The sequence below is a fragment of the Eleutherodactylus coqui genome, chromosome 13, assembly GCF_035609145.1.
Source record: "Eleutherodactylus coqui strain aEleCoq1 chromosome 13, aEleCoq1.hap1, whole genome shotgun sequence".
Taxonomy (NCBI): domain Eukaryota; kingdom Metazoa; phylum Chordata; class Amphibia; order Anura; family Eleutherodactylidae; genus Eleutherodactylus; species Eleutherodactylus coqui.
Window position 1 is genome coordinate 74757927 of NC_089849.1, and position 22517 is coordinate 74780443.

General features: G+C 45.6%; 1 protein-coding gene across 1 annotated transcript in view; it reads right to left on the reverse strand.

The window, feature by feature from the left end:
- ANKFN1 (ankyrin repeat and fibronectin type III domain containing 1) overlaps window positions 1–22517 on the reverse strand; it is a 432348-nt gene that overhangs the window by 264541 nt on the left and 145290 nt on the right. The window contains exon 4 of the mRNA XM_066586983.1: window positions 19913–20026. Within this exon, the coding sequence (XP_066443080.1) occupies window positions 19913–20026 (114 nt within the window). The remainder of the gene's footprint in view (window positions 1–19912; window positions 20027–22517) is intronic.

A 22517-nucleotide genomic window follows, 5' to 3' on the forward strand; every position in this document is an offset into this window, starting at 1 on the left:
ATTTGTGTTTGGGAATAGCCAAGTCAGAGTCCTGACCTTATTCCTAATGAGATACTGTGGCATGACCTGAACTTGGCTGTGCATGCAAGACATCTCAGAACTATTGTAGTGATGAACATTTGCCGGGAGGAATAATCCAAAATTCTTCCTCAATGTTGTGCAAATCTTATTTGCAGTTACAGGAAACATTTGAAGAAGATAATTGCTGGTAAAGGGGCATTTGCCGGTTATTAAATTCAAGGGTTCACTTTCTTTCTCTCACTGCCTTTTAGATATTTACTGAAAGGGCTCAATATAAAACAAGAATGGTACAACTGATATGAGTTTAGGATCCTTTTCGACAAGCTAATTCCCGTTTGAATGAGCAAGTGACGATACTGCTATAAGGGGCGTAACTTGAAGCTTCTGGGCCCCAGTGCAAAACTTGTAACAGGGACCCCAACTATAATGCTTTATTCATAGTACTGGGCTCCCTATATGGAGAAGAGAGGCCTTATGGGCCCCCTAAGGCTCTTGGGCCCGGGTGCAACCGCATCCCCTGGACCCCCTATAGTTACTCCCCTGCGGCTATTTCATTCAGCCTGTTTAGACAGACAGATATGTCGTTGGCTAGTTCAAGGAGCATCGTTCAGTTTTTCCCATCTGCTGTATTATCAAATGTGAAAGACTGAACAAACAGTGTTTAAACTAAACGATAAGTGAACGAGCCAACGATGATCTTTATGTCTGATGAGCGAAAAGCGCATGATTCGCCATCATTTATGCGTTCACTCGCCTTTAGGCCTCCTACACATGACTGTATGCGTTTTTACGATCGCCGCTAAAAATTGTCTGAATGAAGAATGGTAGTGATCGAGTCCCAACTTTAGCCGCGTTTTATTGTACATTCACACGGGCGGCTGCAGCGTATCGGCCTAAAGCTGCATTCAGACCACCGTATATGGGTGGTGAAAACCCAGCCGATATACGGCGTCCCTCTCTGCAGGGGGGGAGGATGGAAGAGCCAGGAACTAAGCTCCCACCCCCTCTCTGCCTCCTCTCCGCCCCTCTACACTATTTGCAATGGGGAGGGGCAGGACAGGGGTGGGGCTAATTCACAGAACTTAGCCTCGCCCCCGCCCCGCCTCCTTTCATTGCAAATAGTGCAGAGGGGCGGAGAGGAGGCAGAGAGGGGGTGGGAGCTCAGTTCCTGCTCCTGGCTCTTCCATCCTCCCCCCCCCCCTGCAGATGAGGACACCGTATATCGGCTCGGCGTGAAAACCGAGCCGATATACAGTCGTCTGAATCCAGCCTAAAGTATGTTGCAGCGCAGAAATCCCCCAGTCGGCAGACGTTCTCGAAATGACTGCTAATGCTTAATTAGAGGCAGCTGTCTTCGCCTCCCAGTGTTGGACTCCCTCCCCTCCCTTTTTTTAAGCTCCCATAGAAGCCTAACGTAGCCTCAAGCATACCTCCACAAAAGATAGAGCAAGACCTATATTTGGACAATACGTGTAAATTTCGTCGCTGTTTTCGGTTGCCGATGTGCTATTTTTGCCGCCGCAAAGTTTTTACACTGCTAAAAATCACTTATCTGAATGACTACATTGGAATCCAACGATTCAGATGGTCGCAATTTTTTAATGCGGCTAAATTAGCCGTGTATATACGTTCATGGGAATAAGGCTGTAGACTGCATGATTATCATTAACTTTTGCTTGTTTGAACAATTTTTTGAACAATAACCATCCAGTTTAAGGGCTTTTTCACACGGCCGTATGCGTTTTTTTGTTCTCTTGCCGGCGCCTAAAATTTGCGTGAAAGCACGTTTTTTTGCAATCACGGCCAGAGTTAATTAACATTTCCTCGCCCATTCGCACAAACTTTGTTGCGCTGGTGAAAATACGGCAAAGTTTTCACGCGGAGTGCCAGTATAAGCACAGTAACGGTTATTTGCTGCCCCCACCCACATTGGTTTTCTACTTATAGGCCACACGTGTTGTCTCACTCTCTCCAACATTTTTGGCTAGTTTGTCAAGGGTTTGGTACCATGCATTTGAGCACTTAGAAATGGCTTCAGATACTGCCGAAATTGTATTGGACTGGCTTCTTCACTGACACTTCTGTGTGGCTCAGCGGAGGTCATAGGAGAAGGCTGCAAATCTCTCTGCTCTGTGACCCTGGTGAGCAATAGGGAGAGGAAGACTCATAGAGGGCGCCGTTTTTGGGTGCACCCCTTGCTTTAAGAGCACCAGAGCCAGGGCAATTTTGGTCAACTTTGCAAATGATTGAGGCGGCATCCAGACCAATTTATGTTATTTTGCCGCCGGACCCTCCAGCAGTTTGACTTGCTTTTGGGGAAGTTATGCCCTGCATTGGCTCGCAGATAAACTATCATGCCATAGTGTGTCTCACCCAGAGAAAGGTTGCTGATCACCCTGCGGTAAGTACATCTGTCACAATATGTTAGAGACTGTCTTCTGTTTTGCTGTTAGCAACACTATGGTTACGTTCATGGTGATCATTTAGGCTGTTTGCCAGGTTGCATCTAATAGTGCATGTGTCAAAAACTCTGTGTGTGTTGTCTGTCTTTCTGCTGCCAGAAAGGGTGAGGGACACATGTTTTCCGCCATGCTACCTAATGTGCAATGTCAATTTGTGCTTGTCAATTTTTTTTTACCTTTTTCCATCTTCCCACAGTTTCCTGGCCACAGGCAATTCCTATGTCTCCATCCATTTCGAATTTCGTGGTGGGATCTCAACCATTTCTGTTATTGTTCCAGAGGCCTGTGGTTTGATTTGGGAGCGCCTGGTTCCCCTTGTGATGGCACCACCATCGCGGCAAGAATGGCAGGATGTCGCGGCCAGGTTATGAGAGTCAGCCAAGTTGCCCAACTGCCTCGGGCACTGGACGGCAAGCACATTCGTGTCCGAAAGCCGCCCCACTCAGGATCCAGATATTTCAACTATTGGCAACTTTTTTCTGTGGTCCTTTTTGGCTGTGGTAGGCAGCAATGTTTGCTTCCACATTGTTGATATCGGGGTCTATGGAAGCACTGCGGATGTTCGCATCTTTAGTGCTTCCAGAATGAGTCAGCGTCTTTTGGCTGGCCAGCTTGCCCTGACGGAACCACAGTTTCTTCCTGGATTGACAGGCCAAGAGACCCTTTGTGTTTCTGGCAGATTTGCGATTTGGTCTCTCCACACATCTCATGCGTCCCTTTGCTAGCAGGGACATGGACACCAGGAGGCGGGTTATTAATTACCATCTCACATGTGCCCAACATTATGTTGACTGCGCCTTTGGAATAGTCGTCAACAGATGGCGGATTTTCCACAGTGAATTTCAACTGGCTCCAGCCTGCTTGTGTGTGGTAATTAGTGCCTGCATAGTCCTGCATAATTTTTGCAGGCACAACAATGCTGTTTGGAATGCAGCCTAAGCTTAACCAACAAGTCTCCTGGGGAAAGTTCGGGATAAGTCGAGGCTGTAGAGTAGGCCAGCAAAATCTGCTCTGTGAGTGCAGGACCTATTTGCAGATTTTTTCATGAGCCCACACAGGCACGTTTTCTGGCAGTTGAACCAAGTGCAGGGAAGCAAATGAGCTGTTCTCTCCAGATAGGATTTTTTTAAGCCAACTGTGCCTTTTTTTGATAGCTAGAGACCCATTGGCATGCTTTTTAAGATAGGGACTCGTAAAACTACGAGGCCCCTTGACATGGGTTGCGAGCTGACAGTAACTTGGCTGCCGAGGAGAGCTTTCCCTTGTGGGCCTACACACACTGGAAGGCATTGGTACTGACGGAGGCTAAATAAGTAATTAAGACCTCATTTTTTCTATCCTCCCTTGCCCCGTGGCAACCAAGGCTGTCAAAATTAATGTAACAATCAATTTAGGGGGCTTTTTGGTCGTGTCCTGTTGGCCGCCATTGCCTCTATTTTGCAGTTACCTCCTAGCCGTTACTTGGCCTCCTGTCTATTTGAAAAGCTAAACCTTGATTGGATTGTCAAGAACAGAAGTCTGGGCAACTTTAGTCTTCATTTTTTTTGGAAACAACTTCAGCTGCTGTTGCTCACCATTCAAGTTACCTAGATTCCTCCCTTCTTCTTCAACAATGGTGCTTAGGTAGTATAAGCTCACCTCCCCTCCTGAAGTAAATAGCCCTACCTTGTTTTGGCCCCCTAAGTGTCCTGCCTCTCTGCAAATGAACTAGCTGGTAGCAGCTACCAGGGCAGGTCTATGCACGTTCTTTGGGGTTCTTTGGTTCCCTACTTTCGCTACATTCCGAAGCGGCACTGCAGTATCGCAACGATATACCACACCAAAGGCCTTTAGAGAACTTAGTGTTTCTTGCACCGAGTTGCTGCCGTATATCTGGCAAAAGATAGTTCCAGAACTATATTTTTGCCACTGTATATATGCCACCACCATTAAACGATTGCATATGTTCTATTTTTCAAGGTGCGACAATTTTACACGCCGTATAATCGCCCCTATGAACGAATGCATTGCAAACCAATACCACAGGTGGTTGGGTATATTGGTCGGCAGTACAACTGCACTGTTTATGCACTCGTATGGAAGAGCCCTGAGAGCGTTAGATTGCGTCGGTCTAAAATTAGAACTTATAGAAGATAGCAGATCCAATTTTATTAGTAATCAATGTAGCAATACAAGTCATTTCAATGGGTTCACTTACCTTTTCTTGCAACTATATAAAGGGTCTAACCTAAAAATATTAAATGGAAATAATAAAAAATCTTGGTAGGGAAACCGTTTCTAAACCATAGAAAGCTTGTATGGTCTTGTGACTAAGATTTAAAGGTACTCATAGAATGAGCTTTTTCAAGCCCCTAGGATATCCGCCTTGTGGCAACCCTTTTATCTACTTGCCAGAACAAAGTAATTTTAAAAATTCAAGAAACAGAAGTGATTTTACTTCACTTCTTGTACTGATTATACAAGGCATGCTGATGTATTCCAGTATTGTTATTGTAATATTTTCCAGATAAATCACCATGCTAGCCTTGTGACGTGTATTAATGTGGGAGCAGGTAACAGGAGAGGGCTTTGTGGGGACTGGATTACACAAAGCGGTGCGGGTGTTTTTGTTGGATAAAGACATTTTGTACACTATTGTGAGACACAGCAAGATACACAATGTTCCAAAACTCTGCAGATTCATGTCAGAACAATGTCAAGCTCCATAGTAGGAAAGTGTTATTATCATTGCTTTGTGAAGTCAATGAGGTTCACTTAAAAAGAAAAAAAAAACAGAAAATGTGTAATTATTGCTAATAGAATTTCCTCGTTAGCCTCTAACCTCATTCCTAGGAATACAGGAAACATAAAACTAGTGTAGGTTATATTGGAGAGCTGCATACAAGATATTAAATATTCAATAGGTCTACTCAAGTGTAAAATATGTTATGTAAGAGATGGTCAGATACGGGAACATTGGACATTTAAGGGTCAAATCGTTAAAATCTATAGCCATTTGGAAATGGACGACGCTCATCCTGTAGGGTCTGTTGACACTCAGCGTTTTCACATTAAAAATCCACACCATGGTTGTGGATTCTGACTTGAAATCCGCTGTGGATCTGCAGCTGATTTCAGCCTGCGTTGCTCTCCTATTGCATCCTGATACTGTGTGCTGCTGCACCCAGAGCATAGAGCACAGCAGCAAATGCTACTGAGCACCACTGCCAGCATTCATGTAATGCGCTGGTCATGTGATGTCACTTACGCATCATAGGACCGACGGCGCTCAGTAGCTCTGGGTCCACCATGGCGCAGTATTGGGAGGTGAGAGGAGTACAGTGCAGGCTGAAATCAGCACAAAAAGTTCTATATGCTAACGTTCCACTAAACCAGTTGCCTCCTTAGCATACAGTAGCTCTCCTCCAGACAGTAGAAAACTGTCTCTAGTGCCTACAATAGGAAGCTATCCCATAAGTCAATATTCTACCATTCAACCTGTTCACACACCCGATCATACATGTACATCCTGGCTTCGTGGGTTTGTATAAGCGGGATCAGGAGCTAACAACTCCCCGCAAGTGACTTTTAACCCTTTAAATGTTGCTGTCAATTCTGACAGTAGCATTTAAAAACCATGATTGGCATTCTGTTGTCATGAAAGCCAGGGGCCTTTATTTTAAGCACTGTCTGTTGTGTATGTCTGCAAACCTTATCTCCACTGTAATATATTTTTAGATATATTTTTGCATATATAAAAATATTTAGCACTGCTAGTCTTTTTTTTGGAGAACACACCTGCAATTTATTAGTCAAACCTTGTCTGTTTTTTAAACAAACCATAACTCCAAAGATTGTGTTAATCATTCTTAGTCTGGGTTCCAGTTTACCTGGGAAACAAAAGCTGGTGGTGGCAGCAAGTGTGTGTGGGTATTGTAGAGTGCTGGAGTCATTAGACTGATCAGGGGGTTGAGCTTTCATTCTGCGTGCATGCAGAAGCCTGGGAAACCTGGGTACAAATCTACCTGTATTCCAATGACTCCGCGCTTGCAATTCCACTAGAGTGATTGATGGAGGCTCTACCGTGACAAGTTGTCGTAGCAGTGAGAGCGCTCGGATTAGTCGATCCCTGACAAATTGGTGTTAGAGGCCGGAATGATCGAGTTCCCCCTTCCCTCTCTCCATGACATAAGTATTGTTTTTTTTGTAATTTTATAACATTGTCAGTTTTTCATAGCATTGGACATATGTGAATTTTGTGGACATAACTTAACTGGAATATGTCATCAGAAGTGTACCTATTATGTAAATCACATTTTTGTATTAAACATATTTTTTAGGAATATTTGCTGACTCTTTTAAATTTTGGGTCAGAGTTAGAGATGAGCGAACGTGCTTGTTTAGAGCAATTACTCGATCGAGCATCGCTTTTTTTTTTGAGTAACTGCCTAATCAGGCGAAAAGATTCGGTGGCCGCCGGGGGTGAGCGGAGGGGAGAGAGAGAGCTCCCCCCTGTTCCCCCCAGCTACCCCCCACCCCATCCCGCTGCCTCCCACCCCCCCAAATCTTTTCGTCCGAGTAGGCAGTTACTCGAAAAAACCGATGCTCGTTTGAATAATTGCCCTAAATGAGCAGTCAACGATGATCATTCAAATTTGCCTGATTCAACAATTTTTTGAATGATATATAATCATTCCATGTAGAAGGGCCGTAACATAACAGGCAGGATTATACTGAAAGGTAACACCTATATATAGATAACACAGGATCCACCATTCCCAATAGATGATCAGCTGTGACTATGTACTCCTCCCTGCATAAGTCACACAGCATGTCTAGAACAGTCTCCCATACATGTCTATGGGTCAGCCCATGTCCATTGTGTGAGTGGCCCATGAGGCTGCTGTAAAGCATATCACTAAATGCTGTTAAATGCATCTGTTAAATGGCAACCCCGATAGTCATGTATAAAAAACAGAATACAACATTCTACAATCAGTAATTTTTAGTCAATCAGAAATTAAAAAAACAGATTAGAAAGTGGAAAATATTTCCCTATCTGGTTTTAATTAGTAAAAAAAAAGTCCATAGTTGATAAATTCCCTTTAACTTTCTATCATAGAGCACAGCTAGAGTATTTCAATTACAGTATTCGCATACAGTTCTTTCTCCTACAGATGTTGCATTGTCACAAGAACTTCTAAATACTCCTATGAAAATGCCTATTGATGTTCTCTCATTGATGTGCACTCATAGGGATCCTCAGCTCCTCTCAGCCATAAGTTCAAAGAGCTGCAGAGGTTGAAAAAAATGTCAGATTTTGCAATATATGTGAGTACAAAAAACGTTGAATAATTTGCGAGTCAAGTAACTCCACATCCACCCTCCTCTTGTTACCATTTGGCTCCATTATATTTCATTAACCGAGCCAACGCCCATTTTGTCACTGAGAATGTGTTAAGTTGGACGCATGGGTTTGAGATACACAGTTCAAAGGCTAAGTTCTCAGTTTTATTTTGCTTGAATCGAATACAAAAATTGAATTTCTTCCATCCCTTGTACTACCCATAGAATAAATTCCAGTGACAAAAAGCCCAAGAGTGATGATTTCCCTTAATAGTAGTCCTCCGCAGAAGAAAATACCGATGCGATGTGCCAAGATTGGCAGAGTCTCTGCTCACACTCTTATTAGTCATTGCATGGAGTAGGCAGAGGAACTATCTCAACGGGATAGTCATTTCATACAGAAAACGAGATCTCAGCAGCTGCCTTTGCCTATCGTTATTAAGAGACTGGCAAACGCAGTTATAAGGCTTTAGACGTTAATGGAGGCATATTCCCTTTATAGGTGGTTTTATTGTACTTCATGTGTAAAAGTACTGTCCTTGAATGCACCATGGAAGCTTTCAACTTTTGCAAAAGTAACATAGATGTAGGCTTAGTGCACTAAAGCAGGTCTGCACAACTTGACAGTAGGTTGGGGCCTAAAGTAAAATTGGAAAAGCTCTTGGGGCCACAGACAAGATTTTAAGTGGCTCACTTTGTAAGTAAGCCATTAAAAACCTATGTATTCTTTAGATACTACTTATACTTATTTTATAAGGAAGTAGACTTGCAACAAAAAACAGACTGGTCAATGCAATCGTCTTTGCCATAATGACGTATGGTTGCGAAAGTTGGACGCTCAGGAAAACAGACGGAAGGAAAATTGATGGGTTGTCTGGTGCTGGAGGAGAATGCTATGGAAACCTTGGACTGCCATGACAACAAACAAGGTAGTGTTAGATTACGTCAAACCGAAAACATCACTAGAGGGCAAAATACTCAAACAGCAGCTCTCTTTTTTTGGCCACATGATGCGTGCTAACTCACTAGAAACAGGACTGATGCTGGGCAAGGTCAGTGAGAAGAGAAGATCAGGATGACAAAGAACAAGATGGCTAGATACAATCAAGGCCACCACCAACATGTCAATCGCCGAACTGAAAGAAGCCGTGAAAGACAGAAATGCGTGAAGAACATTGATCCATAGAGTGACCGAAGGTCGGATGCCACTGAACACATAATCATCATCATCATAAGTAGCTTACTACAACTGCTTACTACATCAGTAAGGTTAGGCCTCCAGAATAACCTTTATCATTGGGCAGCAGTAGATTCTGAGAAGGACCTGGAAGCGGTGGTGCGCAGAGTCTTTATATATATAATAGGCATAAAGATTCTGCACACCACCGCTCCCATGGCCATCGCTGAATTGAATGCTGCCCAATGCTAAAAGTTGTTCTGGAAGCCTAACCTTAGCATATGTACCTGTATTAAGCTACTTATACTTACTGTAAATCTTCTGCACAGTGCCCCTCCCGAGGCCTTCTCTGAAAGTTGTAGTTACTACAGCATTGAGAGAAGTCCTCGGGAGTAGCGCGTAGTAGTGTAGTAAGTAGCTGTAGTAAGCTATAAAAATATACTTACTATAAAGATTCTGTGCCCGGCCGCTCACAGGGCCTTCTCTGAATATAATGATAGTCACATGACTGGCTGCGCAGTGTGGCTGATTACATGATTGAAGGTCCTTTAATAAAGGACTGCCTGCACAGTCAGGTCACACTAGCAAAGATAGAGAAATAATTGAGGGCGGAGCAAATGCCATTGGAAGTGATGAACCAATCAAGGTACTGGAATTGTGAGTGCTTGGAATGGTAGAAGTCTTGCCTGCCAGATGACGCTCCACATGGGCATGCTTCTGTCTTGGTTTTGACTAGCCCAAAGCAACCACATATATTTCTGTCTATTTTTTTATTACATTGATGTTCTCAACACTGTTATTAATATCATTATTTGATTTTATTCCATTTTATATCTGATATGCTATTTTTTATACATTTATGTCATTGTACATAAACTAGAGATGAGCAAACGTACTCGTTCGAGCTTGATACTCGTTCGAGTATTAGCGTGTTCGAGATGCTCGTTACTCGTGACGAGTACCACGCGATGTTCGAGTTACTTTCACTTTCATCTCTGAGACGTTAGCGCGCTTTTCTGGCCAATAGAAAGACAGGGAAGGCATTACAACTTCCCCCTGCGACTTTCAAGCCCTATACCACCCCCCTGCAGTGAGTGGCTGGCGAGATCAGGTGTCACCCGAGTATATAAATCGGCCCCTCCCGCGGCTCACCACAGATGCATTCTGACAGAGATCAGGGAAAGTGCTGCTGATGCCGGAACTGCTATAGGGAGAGTGTTAGGATTGATTTTAGGCTTCAAGAACCCCAACGTTCCTTCTTAGGGCCACATCTGACCGTGTGCAGTACTGTTGAGGCTGCTTTTAGCAGTGTTGCACAATTTTTTTTTTTTGTATATTGGCCGTGCAGAGCATTGCGTCCGCAGTCTGCAGTCATTGTACAGAGTATAGGGCCAGTACTGGTGAGGCAGGGAAAGAGATATTCAGGCTATATAGGCAGTGGGCTTTTTCCAAAAAATTGATCGCCGTCATCCCGCCAGAGGGAAACAGTATACATAATATTATACGCTGCCTACAGTATCTATCTGCTGGGGGTAGTAGTCCTAATTAATATGCAGCTAAGCGTTACAGCAGGCTTGCGCAAAATTGTTTCCTGGATCTGCTGTCTCTGTTACATGATCGCCGTCATCCCGCCAGAGGGAAACAGTATACATAATATTATACGCTGCCTACAGTATCTATCTGCTGGGGGTAGTAGTCGTAATTAATACGCAGCTAAGCGTTACAGCAGGCTTGCGCAAAATTGTTTCCTGGATCTGCTGTCTCTGTTACATGATCGCCGTCATCCCGCCAGAGGGAAACAGTATACATAATATTATACGCTGCCTACAGTATCTATGTGCTGGGGGTAGTAGTTCCTAATTAATACGCAACTAAGCGTTACAGCAGGCTTGCGCAAAATTGTTTCCTGGATCTGCTGTCTCTGTTACATGATCGCCGTCATCCCGCCAGAGGGAAACAGTATACATAATATTATACACTGCCTACAGTATCTATCTGCTGGGGGTAGTAGTCGTAATTAATACGCAGCTAAGCGTTACACCAGGCTTGCGCAAAATTGTTTCCTGGATCTGCTGTCTCTGTTACATAATCGCCGTCATCCCGCCAGAGGGAAAGAGTATACATAATATTATACGCTGCCTACAGTATCTATCTGCTGGGGGTAGTAGTCCTAATTAATACGCAGCTAAGCGTTACAGCAGGCTTGCGCAAAATTGTTTCGTGGATCTGCTGTCTCTGTTACATCAGCGCTGTCATCCCGCCAGAGGGAAACAGTATACATAATATTATACGCTGCCTACAGTATCTGTCTGCTGTATCAGCTCAGCATTTAAAAAAAAATAGAAGCAAAATACTTAAGGCCTACTACTGGCCTTTGGCCTCTTGACTGCTTCTGCGCTGTGAATTCCACTAGCTCAGTCATACGCACCTACGTCTCACTACAGGCATGCGCAAAATTGTTTCGTGGCTCTGCTGTGCGTTCCGTAAGGGAAGTCCGCCTCCAACCACAGGCCAATAAGCGGCACATTTAATTACAGCGTTCTGTTTCTGCACTACTGGTAATACAGCATGCTGAGGGGTAGGGGTAGGCCTAGAGGACGTAGACGCGGCCGAGGACGCGGAGGCCCAAGTCAGGGTGTGGGCACAGGCCGAGCTCCTGATCCAGGTGTATCGCAGCCGACTGCTGCGGGATTAGGAGAGAGGCACGTTTCTGTCGTCCCCACATTCGTCTCACAATTAATGGGTCCACGCGGTAGACCTTTATTAGAAAATGAGCAGTGTGAGCAGGTCCTGTCATGGATGGCAGAAAGTGCATCCAGCAATCTATCGACCACCCAGACTTCTGCGCCGTCCACTGCTGCAACTGTGAATCCTCTGGCTGCTGCTCCTCCTTCCTCCCAGCCTCCTCACTCCATTACAATGACACATTCTGAGGAGCAGGCAGACTCTCATGAACTGTTGTCGGGCCCCTGCCCAGAATGGGCAGCAATGGTTCCTCTCCCACCGGAGGAGTTTGTCGTGACCGATGCCCAACCTTTGGAAAGTTCCCGGGGTCCGGGGGATGAGGCTGGGGACTTCCGGCAAGTGTCTCAGGAGCTTTCAGTGGGTGAGGAGGACGATGACGATGAGACACAGTTGTCTATCAGTCAGGTAGTAGTAAGGGCAGTAAGTCTGAGGGAGGAGCGCACAGAGAATTCGGAGGAAGAGCAGCTGAACGATGAGGTGACTGACCCCACCTGGTTTGCTACGCCTACTGAGGACAGGTCTTCAGAGGGGTAGGCAAGTGCAGCAGCAGGGCAGGTTGGAAGAGGCAGTGCGGTGGCCAGGGGTAGAGGCAAGGCCAGTCCGAATAATCCACCAACTGTTTCCCAAAGTGCCCCCTCGCGCCATGCCACCCTGCAGAGGCCGAGGTGCTCAAAGGTCTGGCAGTTTTTCACTGAGAGTGCAGACGACCGGCGAACAGTGGTGTGCAACCTTTGTCGCACCAAGATCAGCCGGGGAGCCACCACCACCAGCCTCACCAGCATGCGCAGACATATGATGGCCAAGCACCCCACAAGGTGGGACAAAGGCTGTTCACCGCCTCCTGTTTGCACCGCTGCCTCTCCCCCTGTGCCCCAACCTGCCACTGAGATCCAACCCCCATCTCAGGACACAGGCACTACTGTCTCCTGGCCTGCACCCACACCCTCACCTCCGCTGTGCTCGACCCCATCCACCAATGTCTCTCAGCGCACCGTCCAGCCGTCGCTAGCACAAGTGTTGGAGCGCAAGCGCAAGTACGCCGCCACGCACCCGCAAGCTCAAGCGTTAAACGTGCACATAGCCAAATTTATCAGCCTGGAGATGCTGCCGTATAGGGCTGTGGAAACGGAGGCTTTCAAAGGTATGATGGCGACGGTGGCGCCGCGCTACTCAGTTCCCAGTCGCCACTACTTTTCCCGATGTGCCGTCCCAGCCCTGCATGACCACGTCTCCCGCAACATTGTACGCGCCCTCACCAACGCGGTTACTGCCAAGGTCCACTTAACAACGGACACGTGGACAAGCACAGGCGGGCAGGGCCACTATATCTCCCTGACGGCACATTGGGTGAATTTAGTGGAGGCTGGGACAGAGTCAGAGCCTGGGACCACTCACGTCCTACCCACCCCCAGAATTGCGGGCCCCAGCTCGGTGGTGGTATCTGCGGCGGTGTATGCTTCCTCCACTAAACCACCCTCCTCCTCCTCCTGCTACACAACCTCTGTCTCGCAATCAAGATGTGTCAGCAGCAGCACGTCGCCAGCAGTCGCTGTCGTGCGGCGTGGCAGCACAGCGGTGGGCAAGCGTCAGCAGGCCGTGCTGAAACTACTCAGCTTAGGAGAGAAGAGGCACACGGCCCACGAACTGCTGCAGGGTCTGACAGAGCAGACTGACCGCTGGCTTGCGCCGCTGAGCCTCCAACCGGGCATGGTCGTGTGTGACAACGGCCGTAACCTGGTGGCGGCTCTGCAGCTCGGCAGCCTCACGCACGTGCCATGCCTGGCCCACGTCTTTAATTTGGTGGTTCAGCGCTTTCTGAAAAGCTACCCACGCTTGTCAGACCTGCTCGGAAAGGTGCGCCGGCTCTGCGCACATTTCCGCAAGTCCCACACAGACGCTGCCACCCTGCGCACCCTGCAACATCGGTTTCATCTGCCAGTGCACCGACTGCTGTGCGACGTGCCCACACGGTGGAACTCTACGCTCCACATGTTGGCCAGGCTCTATGAGCAGCGTAGAGCTATAGTGGAATACCAACTCCAACATGGGCGGCGCAGTGGGAGTCAGCCTCCTCAATTCTTTACAGAAAAGTGGGCCTGGTTGGCAGACATCTGCCAGGTCCTTGGAAACTTTGAGGAGTCTACCCAGATGGTGAGCGGCGATGCTGCAATCATTAGCGTCACCATTCCTCTGCTATGCCTCTTGAGAAGTTCCCTGCAAAGCATAAAGGCAGACGCTTTGCGCTCGGAAACGGAGGCGGGGGAAGACAGTATGTCGCTGGATAGTCAGAGCACCCTCCTGTCTATATCTCAGCGCGTTGAGGAAGAGGAGCATGAGGAGGATGAGGAGGAGGGGGAAGAGACAGCTTGGCCCAATGCTGAGGGTACCCATGCTGCTTGCCTGTCATCCTTTCAGCGTGTATGGCCTGAGGAGGAGGAGGAGGATCCTGAAAGTGATCTTCCTAGTGCGGACAGCCATGTGTTGCGTACAGGTACCCTGGCACACATGGCTGACTTCATGTTAGGATGCCTTTCTCGTGAACCTCGCGTTACACGCATTCTGGCCACTACAGATTACTGGGTGTACACACTGCTCGACCCACGGTATAAGGAGAACCTTTCCACTCTCATACCCGAAGAGGAAAGGGGTTCAAGAGTGATGCTATACCACAGGACCCTGGCGGACAAACTGATGGTAAAATTCCCATCCGACAGCGCTAGTGGCCGAAGGCGCAGTTCCGAGGGCCAGGTAGCAGGGGAGGCGCGGAGATCAGGCAGCATGTACAGCACAGGCAGGGGAACACTCTCTAAGGCCTTTGACAGCTTTCTGGCTCCCCAGCAAGACTGTGTCACCGCTCCCCAGTCAAGGCTGAGTCGGCAGGAGCACTGTAAAAGGATGGTGAGGGAGTACGTAGCCGATCGCACGTCCGTCCTCCGTGATGCCTCTGCCCCCTACAACTACTGGGTGTCGAAGCTGGTCACATGGCTTGATCTCGCGCTGTATGCCCTGGAGGTGCTTGCTTGTCCTGCGGCTAGCGTCTTGTCAGAGAGGGTGTTTAGTGCGGCTGGGGGAATCATCACAGATAAGCGTACCCGCCTGTCAACCGACAGTGCCGACAGGCTTACACTCATAAAGATGAACAAAGCCTGGATTTCACCAGACTTTTCTTCTCCACCAGTGGACAGCAGCGATACCTAAACAATACGTAGGCTGCACCCGCGGATGGAAGCATCGTTCTCTATCACCATCAAAAACGGGGACCTTTTAGCTTCATCAATCTGTGTATAATATTCATCCTCCTCCTCCTGCTCCTCCTCCTGAAACCTGACGTAATCACGCCGAACTGGCAATTTTTCTTAGGCCCACAAGGCTCAGTCATATAATTTTTGTAAACAATTTTTATACGTTTCAATGCTCATTAAAGCATTTAAACTTGCACCTGAACCAATTTTTATTTTAACTGGGCTGCCTCCAGGCCTAGTTACAAGTTAAGCCACATTAACCAAAGCGATTAATGGGTTTCACCTGCCCTCTTGGTTAGACATGGGCAATTTTTCTGAGGTACATTAGTACTGTTGGTACACCAATTTTTTTGGGCCCTTGCCTACAGTGTAAGCCAATAAATTTTTTGCCCACCTGCATTAAAGCTGACGTTACATCAGCTGTGCTGGGCACTGCAATGGGATATATTTATGTACCGCCCGTGGCTTCCTGGGACCCACCCATGCTGTCGGTCCACAGGGAGTTGTAACTGCATGTGTCCACTTCTAAAGAACCCCAGTCTGACTGGGGCATGCAGTGTGGGCTGAAGCCCACCTGCATTAAACATGACATTACCTCAGCTGTGATGGGCACTGCAATGGGATATATTTATCTACCGCCGGTGGGTTCCAGGGAGCCACCCATGCTGTGTGTCCACATGGACTTCACATTAGGGATTTGTACCTGCCAGTGTCTATGTATTAAAAACCCCGGTCAGACACCTTGACAGAATGAATAGTGTGTGGCACATAGGTTCCCCATTGCTATGCCCACGTGTGCAGCTATTGATGGAGGTGGCACAGGATTGGATTTCTCATTGCTTCTGTACAGCATTGTGGGCTATCGCCCCGCCCCTTTTAAAGAGGGTCGCTGCCTAGCCGTGCCAACCCTCTGCAGTGTGTGCCTGCGGTTCCTCGTCATGGCAGACGCACTTCTAAATAGACATGAGGGTGGTGTGGCATGAGGGCAGCTGAAGGCTGCGCAGGGACACTTTGGTGTGTGCTGTGGACACTGGGTCGTGCGGGGGGGGGGGGGGGTTGGGCAGCATGTAACCCAGGAGAAGTGGCAGCGGAGTGTCATGCAGGCAGTGATTGTGCTTTGTTGGAGGTAGTGTGGTGCTTAGCTAAGGCATGCATTGCTAATGAGGGCTTTTCAGAAGTAAAAGTTGTTGGGAGGGGGGGCACTCTTGCCGCTATTGTGGCTTAATAGTGGGACCTGTGAACTTGAGATGCAGCCCATCATGTAGCCCCTCGCCTGCCCTATCCATTGCTGTGTCGTTCCCATCACTTTCTTGAATTGCCCAGATTTTCACAAATGGAAACCTTAGCGAGCATCGGCCATATACAAAAATGCTCGGGTCGCCCATTGACTTCAATGGGGTTCGTTACTCGAAACGAACCCTCGAGCATCGCGAAAATTTCGTCCCGAGTAACGAGCACCCGAGCATTTTGGTGCTCGCTCATCTCTAACATAAACCATATGTGTACATTTTTTTTCTTTTTTCTTTCGTATACCTTTGACCACAATTATATATTCACTACATTTATTGATGTATTTGATACTTATTCATTTGTATTATGTATATGATTGATTTTGTGTTTTCCTTTTATTTCTAATTCTTTGTTATTTACTCTTCCCCTATTCTTTTGTACTTATCACTTAGTTTTTACTCTAATCCAGGCGAACTGACGAAGGGGCCTGACCTCAAAATGCACGTTCACTTGCTGGCTTTTTATGTTGTCCAATAAAAAGGAAAAAAAGGAAATATGAAGAGCATTAGAGATGAGAGAGCGTACTCACTAAGGCAAACTACTCGAGCGAGTATTGCCTTTTTTGAGTACCTGCCCACTTGTCTCAAAAGATTTAGGTGCCGGCAGGGGTGAGCGGTGAGTTGCGGGAGTGAGCAGGGAAGAGCGGAGGGGGGGGGGGGGGGGAGAAAGAGAGAGATCTCACCGCTCTCAATTTGACCCCTCCCCACTGCGAAGCTGCGCATGTCAATGGTAGTTTGTGGCTGGCTTGGCGGAGAAGAGAGAGAGAGAACACTCAGGAAAAAAAAAAAAAAGCTCGGTAACCGGCGGGTCCCATACAAAAATGCTCGAGTCTCCCATTGAAGTCAATAGGGTTCATTACTCAAATAACGCTCTCGAGTTTTACGAAAAGCTCAACTCGAATAACGAGGACCCGAGCATTTTGGTGCTTGCTCATCTCTAATCTTGAACGTTAAAAGAAAGTATGCCACAGAGAGTATTCAATGTGTTTAGGGCCAAAAGGAGGCCCCAATTACTAATAATATATTAAAATACTAGCTTTAATTCCTGCTCAGGTGTCCAAATAATTTTGGTAGAATTGTGTAAGAGAACCCTCTGCCGGGCCACGTGTGGCTACTGGGCCATCTGTTGTTCAGGCACGCATTAAAGGGAATCTGTTCTCACGTCTGAGCCCATAAACTACATTATTGGGCTCAAATGTGGGTGAACGGTGAGCCCGGGGAGTGGTATATTGTAGTCTAGCCCTGTGTTTTTATGAGGTTGCTAGGCACACACGGCGTGACTCTTTTCAGACGGCTGTGTGCACGCTCTCTGCCATAGAGATGAATGAGACAGTATACACACAGAGCCGTCTGAAAAGAATCAAGCTGTGTGCATGCGGCAACTTACAGATATTGCCCTTAGTCGGATATGAATCCAGGACCACAGCGCTACAAAGCAACAGTGATAACAATGGATCATTACCTGGTAAGACTGGTCAGTAGACTACCAGAGTCTAGATATTGTATCACCACGTTCTTGATACAATGTCACTAGAGTACCATCGTGTGCTTCCAATGCCAAGTCCATCGAATATAATAAGAAGGGTGATATATTTTAATTATGCATTGAAAATAAGCAGACCCAATATAGAGCCATGACTGCAATGAGACACAACAGTAACTAATCTCTTAGAGGTAACAACTTTGGTTTAAAAGCAGAAGTATAAAACATTGCTTGTTAACTATCAACTAAATTATGTTACATTTCATCATAGCAACTCAGGCATGTTAACATACAGTAGCAACTTATTCTTCGCAGTGGTAGCAAGGAAACACAAGATCTAACTTTCAGACTACAGTGGTTTATTGTCCTCGAGAAGTTTCTTACCATGTAATAAAGAACTAGTGAAGAACGAATAGTTCAAGAAATATGTAATGTTCACTGGGACCCCTGAGTTGTCAAATCAATATTGGTCCCGAGACCACTGGACAACTTATAAAGTGAGCAGGTTGTTTTGTAATGGAGTGGAAAATATGGAAGTGGAGTCAAAGTTCAATTGTAGCACACTTAAAAAGTTTTACTATACATTAGATATAATCCCACAGGAGTGTGCATTACTTTAAGCATTGCAAGCACACAGTCACAATCCATGTGTCACAAGCCTCATGGTCTTATTGGCTCAGGGCACAAAAGGCACAAGGGAGATTCCTTCTCCTCCTGCATATGATGGCTCTTGTCACTTGGACCTAAGCCTACTGTCTGCTGGCCATCCACCATCAATAGCTCACCCCCTCCTACTGCAGAAGCTGGTTCAGCAGGATTTCTTCAGTGCTCCCCTTAGGAGGGGGCGAGTTTCCACCATGCGGCACGTGCTGTGCTTCTTCCCTAAAATAGCACCACCCAACATTTGTATTCTGGATCCCACCTGCAAAGCTTATTAGGAGGTAACGCGATAGCTGCATCACCACTTGGATAATACATGGGGCCAGCGCTTCTATTCCTCTATTGCCATTTACATTAGTTTTGCAGTTGGACCACCCAGCGGCCAGCATATGCCACAGAACTTCTGTTGCTGTGCTCAACAACATTGCAGTCAATCCAGAGTTGCCAGATGACAGCATAAAAAAGCAAGTATAACGGGCATAGTGAAGGTCTGCAAAGTTGGAGTGGCAGTACCGCTCATATCCTCTAGGTGGCTTTTTCACTCCACTACAAGCCATCTACCACTTATACATTTGCAGAACTGATTGACAAGGTTTAATACATTTTGGAAAATTTGAATACATTTCCATGTGAAACTGAACTGCAAAGTAATGAAGTTTCAAAGATTGACTGTGCTTATTAAAGGACTTTACTAAATATAAGATAGATAGATAGATAGATAGATAGATAGATAGATAGATAGATAGATATGAGATGGATAGATAGATAGATAGATAGATAGATAGATAGATAGATAGATAGATAGATAGATAGATAGATAGATAGATAGATATGAGATGGATAGATAGATGGATAGATAGATAGATAGATAGATAGATAGATAGATAGATAGATATGGGATAGATAGATATGGGATAGATAGATATGAGATGTATAGATAGATAGATAGATAGATATGAGATATAGATAGATAGATAGATAGATAGATAGATAGATAGATAGATAGATAGATAGATAGATAGATAGATAGATATGAGATAGATAGATATGAGATGGATAGATAGATAGATAGATAGATATGAGATAGATAGATAGATAGATATGAGATAGATAGATAGATAGATAGATAGATAGATATGAGATAGATAGATAGATAGATAGATAGATAGATATGTGATAGATAGATAGATAGATAGATAGATAGATAGATATGTGATAGATAGATATGAGATAGATAGATAGATAGATAGATAGATATGTGATAGATAGATAGATAGATAGATAGATAGATAGATAGATAGATAGATATGTGATAGATAGATAGATAGATAGATAGATAGATATGAGATAGATAGATAGATAGATAGATAGATAGATAGATAGATAGATAGATAGATAGATAGATAGACACTCTGACCTGGAGATTTCATGTAATACAAATATACCCTTCTGTCCGATTCGCAAAAACAGAACAAAGGAAAGTTGCGTAAACTAATCTCTAGTCCTACCTTTGTATTTGGTCACAACAGCTGAATTTACACTCAGAGGCTCCTGGAAGGTGACAGTGAGTGATGTGCTGCTGGTTATCATCAGGCAGACATTGGTCGGCACCTCAGGGGCTCCTGAAAAGACACAGGATCTTCAGAACTCTGCTCTATAAATCTTAACTAAACAAGAGCAGCTGAAAACATGCATAGACTTACATTGCCTTGCAAACACAGTTGCAAGTGATTGATGGAATGAATGTCTAATACTTGGAAAAGAAAGGTTTAAAGCTTAAATCAAGTAGAATATTTTCATGTTATAAGATGCCTCTGTAAATATAGACTATCCTGACCAAGAATCAAAAATAGTATTTATTTATATATTAATACTTAGGGGGACACTTTTGACCCTGATGGCATTGGATACTCTTTGGGGCTTATTTTCTACTAAAATCTCAGACACTTCAGCTGGTATTTCCCTCAATGCATCCTGCAAATGTCTGGCAATTTCTCTTAAAGAAGATACACCAAGCCATTTACAATGGTGCAATGAGTGTAATGTTTGGACAGGTGAGCAATGGAAGAACGTTTTATGGAATGATGAATCATGTTATTCCATCTTTAAGGCCTCCTTCACACGGGCGACACGGCATCGCCACAAGAAAATCGCAGCAATATCGCATTGCTGCAATATTGCTGAGTGTTCTCATGGCAATACTGCCATCTTGTAGTGCCACAAAGTTGCATGTGACGCTACAAAATCACGTGACTTTGTAGCATCACATGCAACGATTTTCAGGAGGGGGGGGGGGGGTTGAAATATATGCCCTACCCTGAAAATAAGCTGTAGCTTCTCCCCGGGAATCGGCACTGATCATCTTCTTCATCTTCTGGCCGAGAATTGAAAAATCCCCGCCTGCTGCAAGCGCTGTCTGTGATTGGCTGATGCTTAGCCAATCACAGCCAGTGCTCGATGAATGGCTGTGATTGGTTCAATCACAGCCATTCATCGAGCACTGTCTGTGATTGGCTAAGCGTCAGCCAATCACAGCTAGCGCTTCCAGAAGGCGGGGATTTTTTCAATCCCCAGCCAGAGGATGAAGAGGAGAAGCAGTGCCGGGACCCGGGAAGAAGCTGCAACTGCGGTGGAGACTGCGTCTAAGGTGATGTATCTGTTTTTTTTATTTTTCCCTGCAGCTGGAGCTTAGTTTTGGCTTTGACAGTAGGATTTCCTACTGTCAAAGTTGCATCGCACTGCACAAAATCACGTTTTCGTGCAATGCAACAGAGAGAAAGACTCTATTGAGAAACATAAGCCAGAAAACCTTGCGTGTCGCGGGCATATCGCTGGACCGTGAGGTTTTTGTGTCGGTTGTCTCATGCTACAAAACATTGCATGTGGGAAGGAACCCATAGGAAAGCATGGGCTTCACATACATGTGGTTTGTAGCATTGTAGCAACACGACAAAACTTTGTCGCCCGTGTGAAGGAGGCCTTAATCAGATGGACGAGCCTGGGTATGGAGGAATCCTGGGGAACACCTTATGCCCAAGTTTGCTGTGCCAGTAGTTAAGTATGGCAGAGTTTCTGTTAAGGTCTCGGGGTTTTCATGGCATGGTCTCAGTCCCTTGGTTGCAGTAATAAAAAAATGAACATGGAGGTGTACCCTCATATTCTAGACAATAATTTGCTGACAGCAATGTGGTAATACTCTGGAAATGGTCAGTAATACTTCCAACAAGACAACGTGCCTTGTCACAAATCCAAAAACTCTATTTTACATTGGTTTGAGGATATGGATGTTGCATAATTGGACTGACTGCACACCAAATTGGGACTGGAAATATGAACAGCATCCATGTTCTCTGAGAGAACTCCGCAGTCGTTAGCAGGATGAATGGAGGGAAACACCAGCCCGAATTATCTTGAGCGTTAATAGAAAGTATGCCACAGAGTATCCAATGTCTCTAGGGCCAAAGGAGGCCCCAGTTAGTAATAATATATTTAAATAAATACGAGCTTTAATTCTTGCTCAGGTCTATAATTACTTTTGGTAGGATACTGTAATATATAGTACAGCATTTGATAAACATGCTAGACAGCCAGCCTGGAATATACAGTACACCATTTTATTAATTTTTTGTAACGTCAACATATTTCAAATCACTGTACAGAGATTGTTATCAGGGGCGTAGCTAAAGGCTCATGGGCCCAGGTGTAAAAGTTTATCTTGAGGCCCCCTACTTCTCTTAACCCCTTAACACAGAGGCGTAACTTGAAGCTCCTGGGCCACAATGCAAAACCTGTAACAGGGCCCCCAACTATAATGCTTTACTCATAGTACTGGGCTCCCTATATGGAGAAGAGAGGCCTTATGGGCCCTCTAAGGCTTCTGGGCCCGAGTGCAACTGCATCCCCTGCATTCCCTATAGTTACGCCAGTGATTGTTATTAGTGATGAGTGAGTCTGGCCACTCTGAAATAGTTGCAGGTCTTACTCACACGCAGCAAGAATATATCCCTAGGAACAGACCAGATTTTATATAAGCATATAAATGTAATGCAGCTTCTCTGTTCTGTGCTCAGCTGTAAAATGGCCAGTGGTTACATGGTGCCTATGTTACATGTA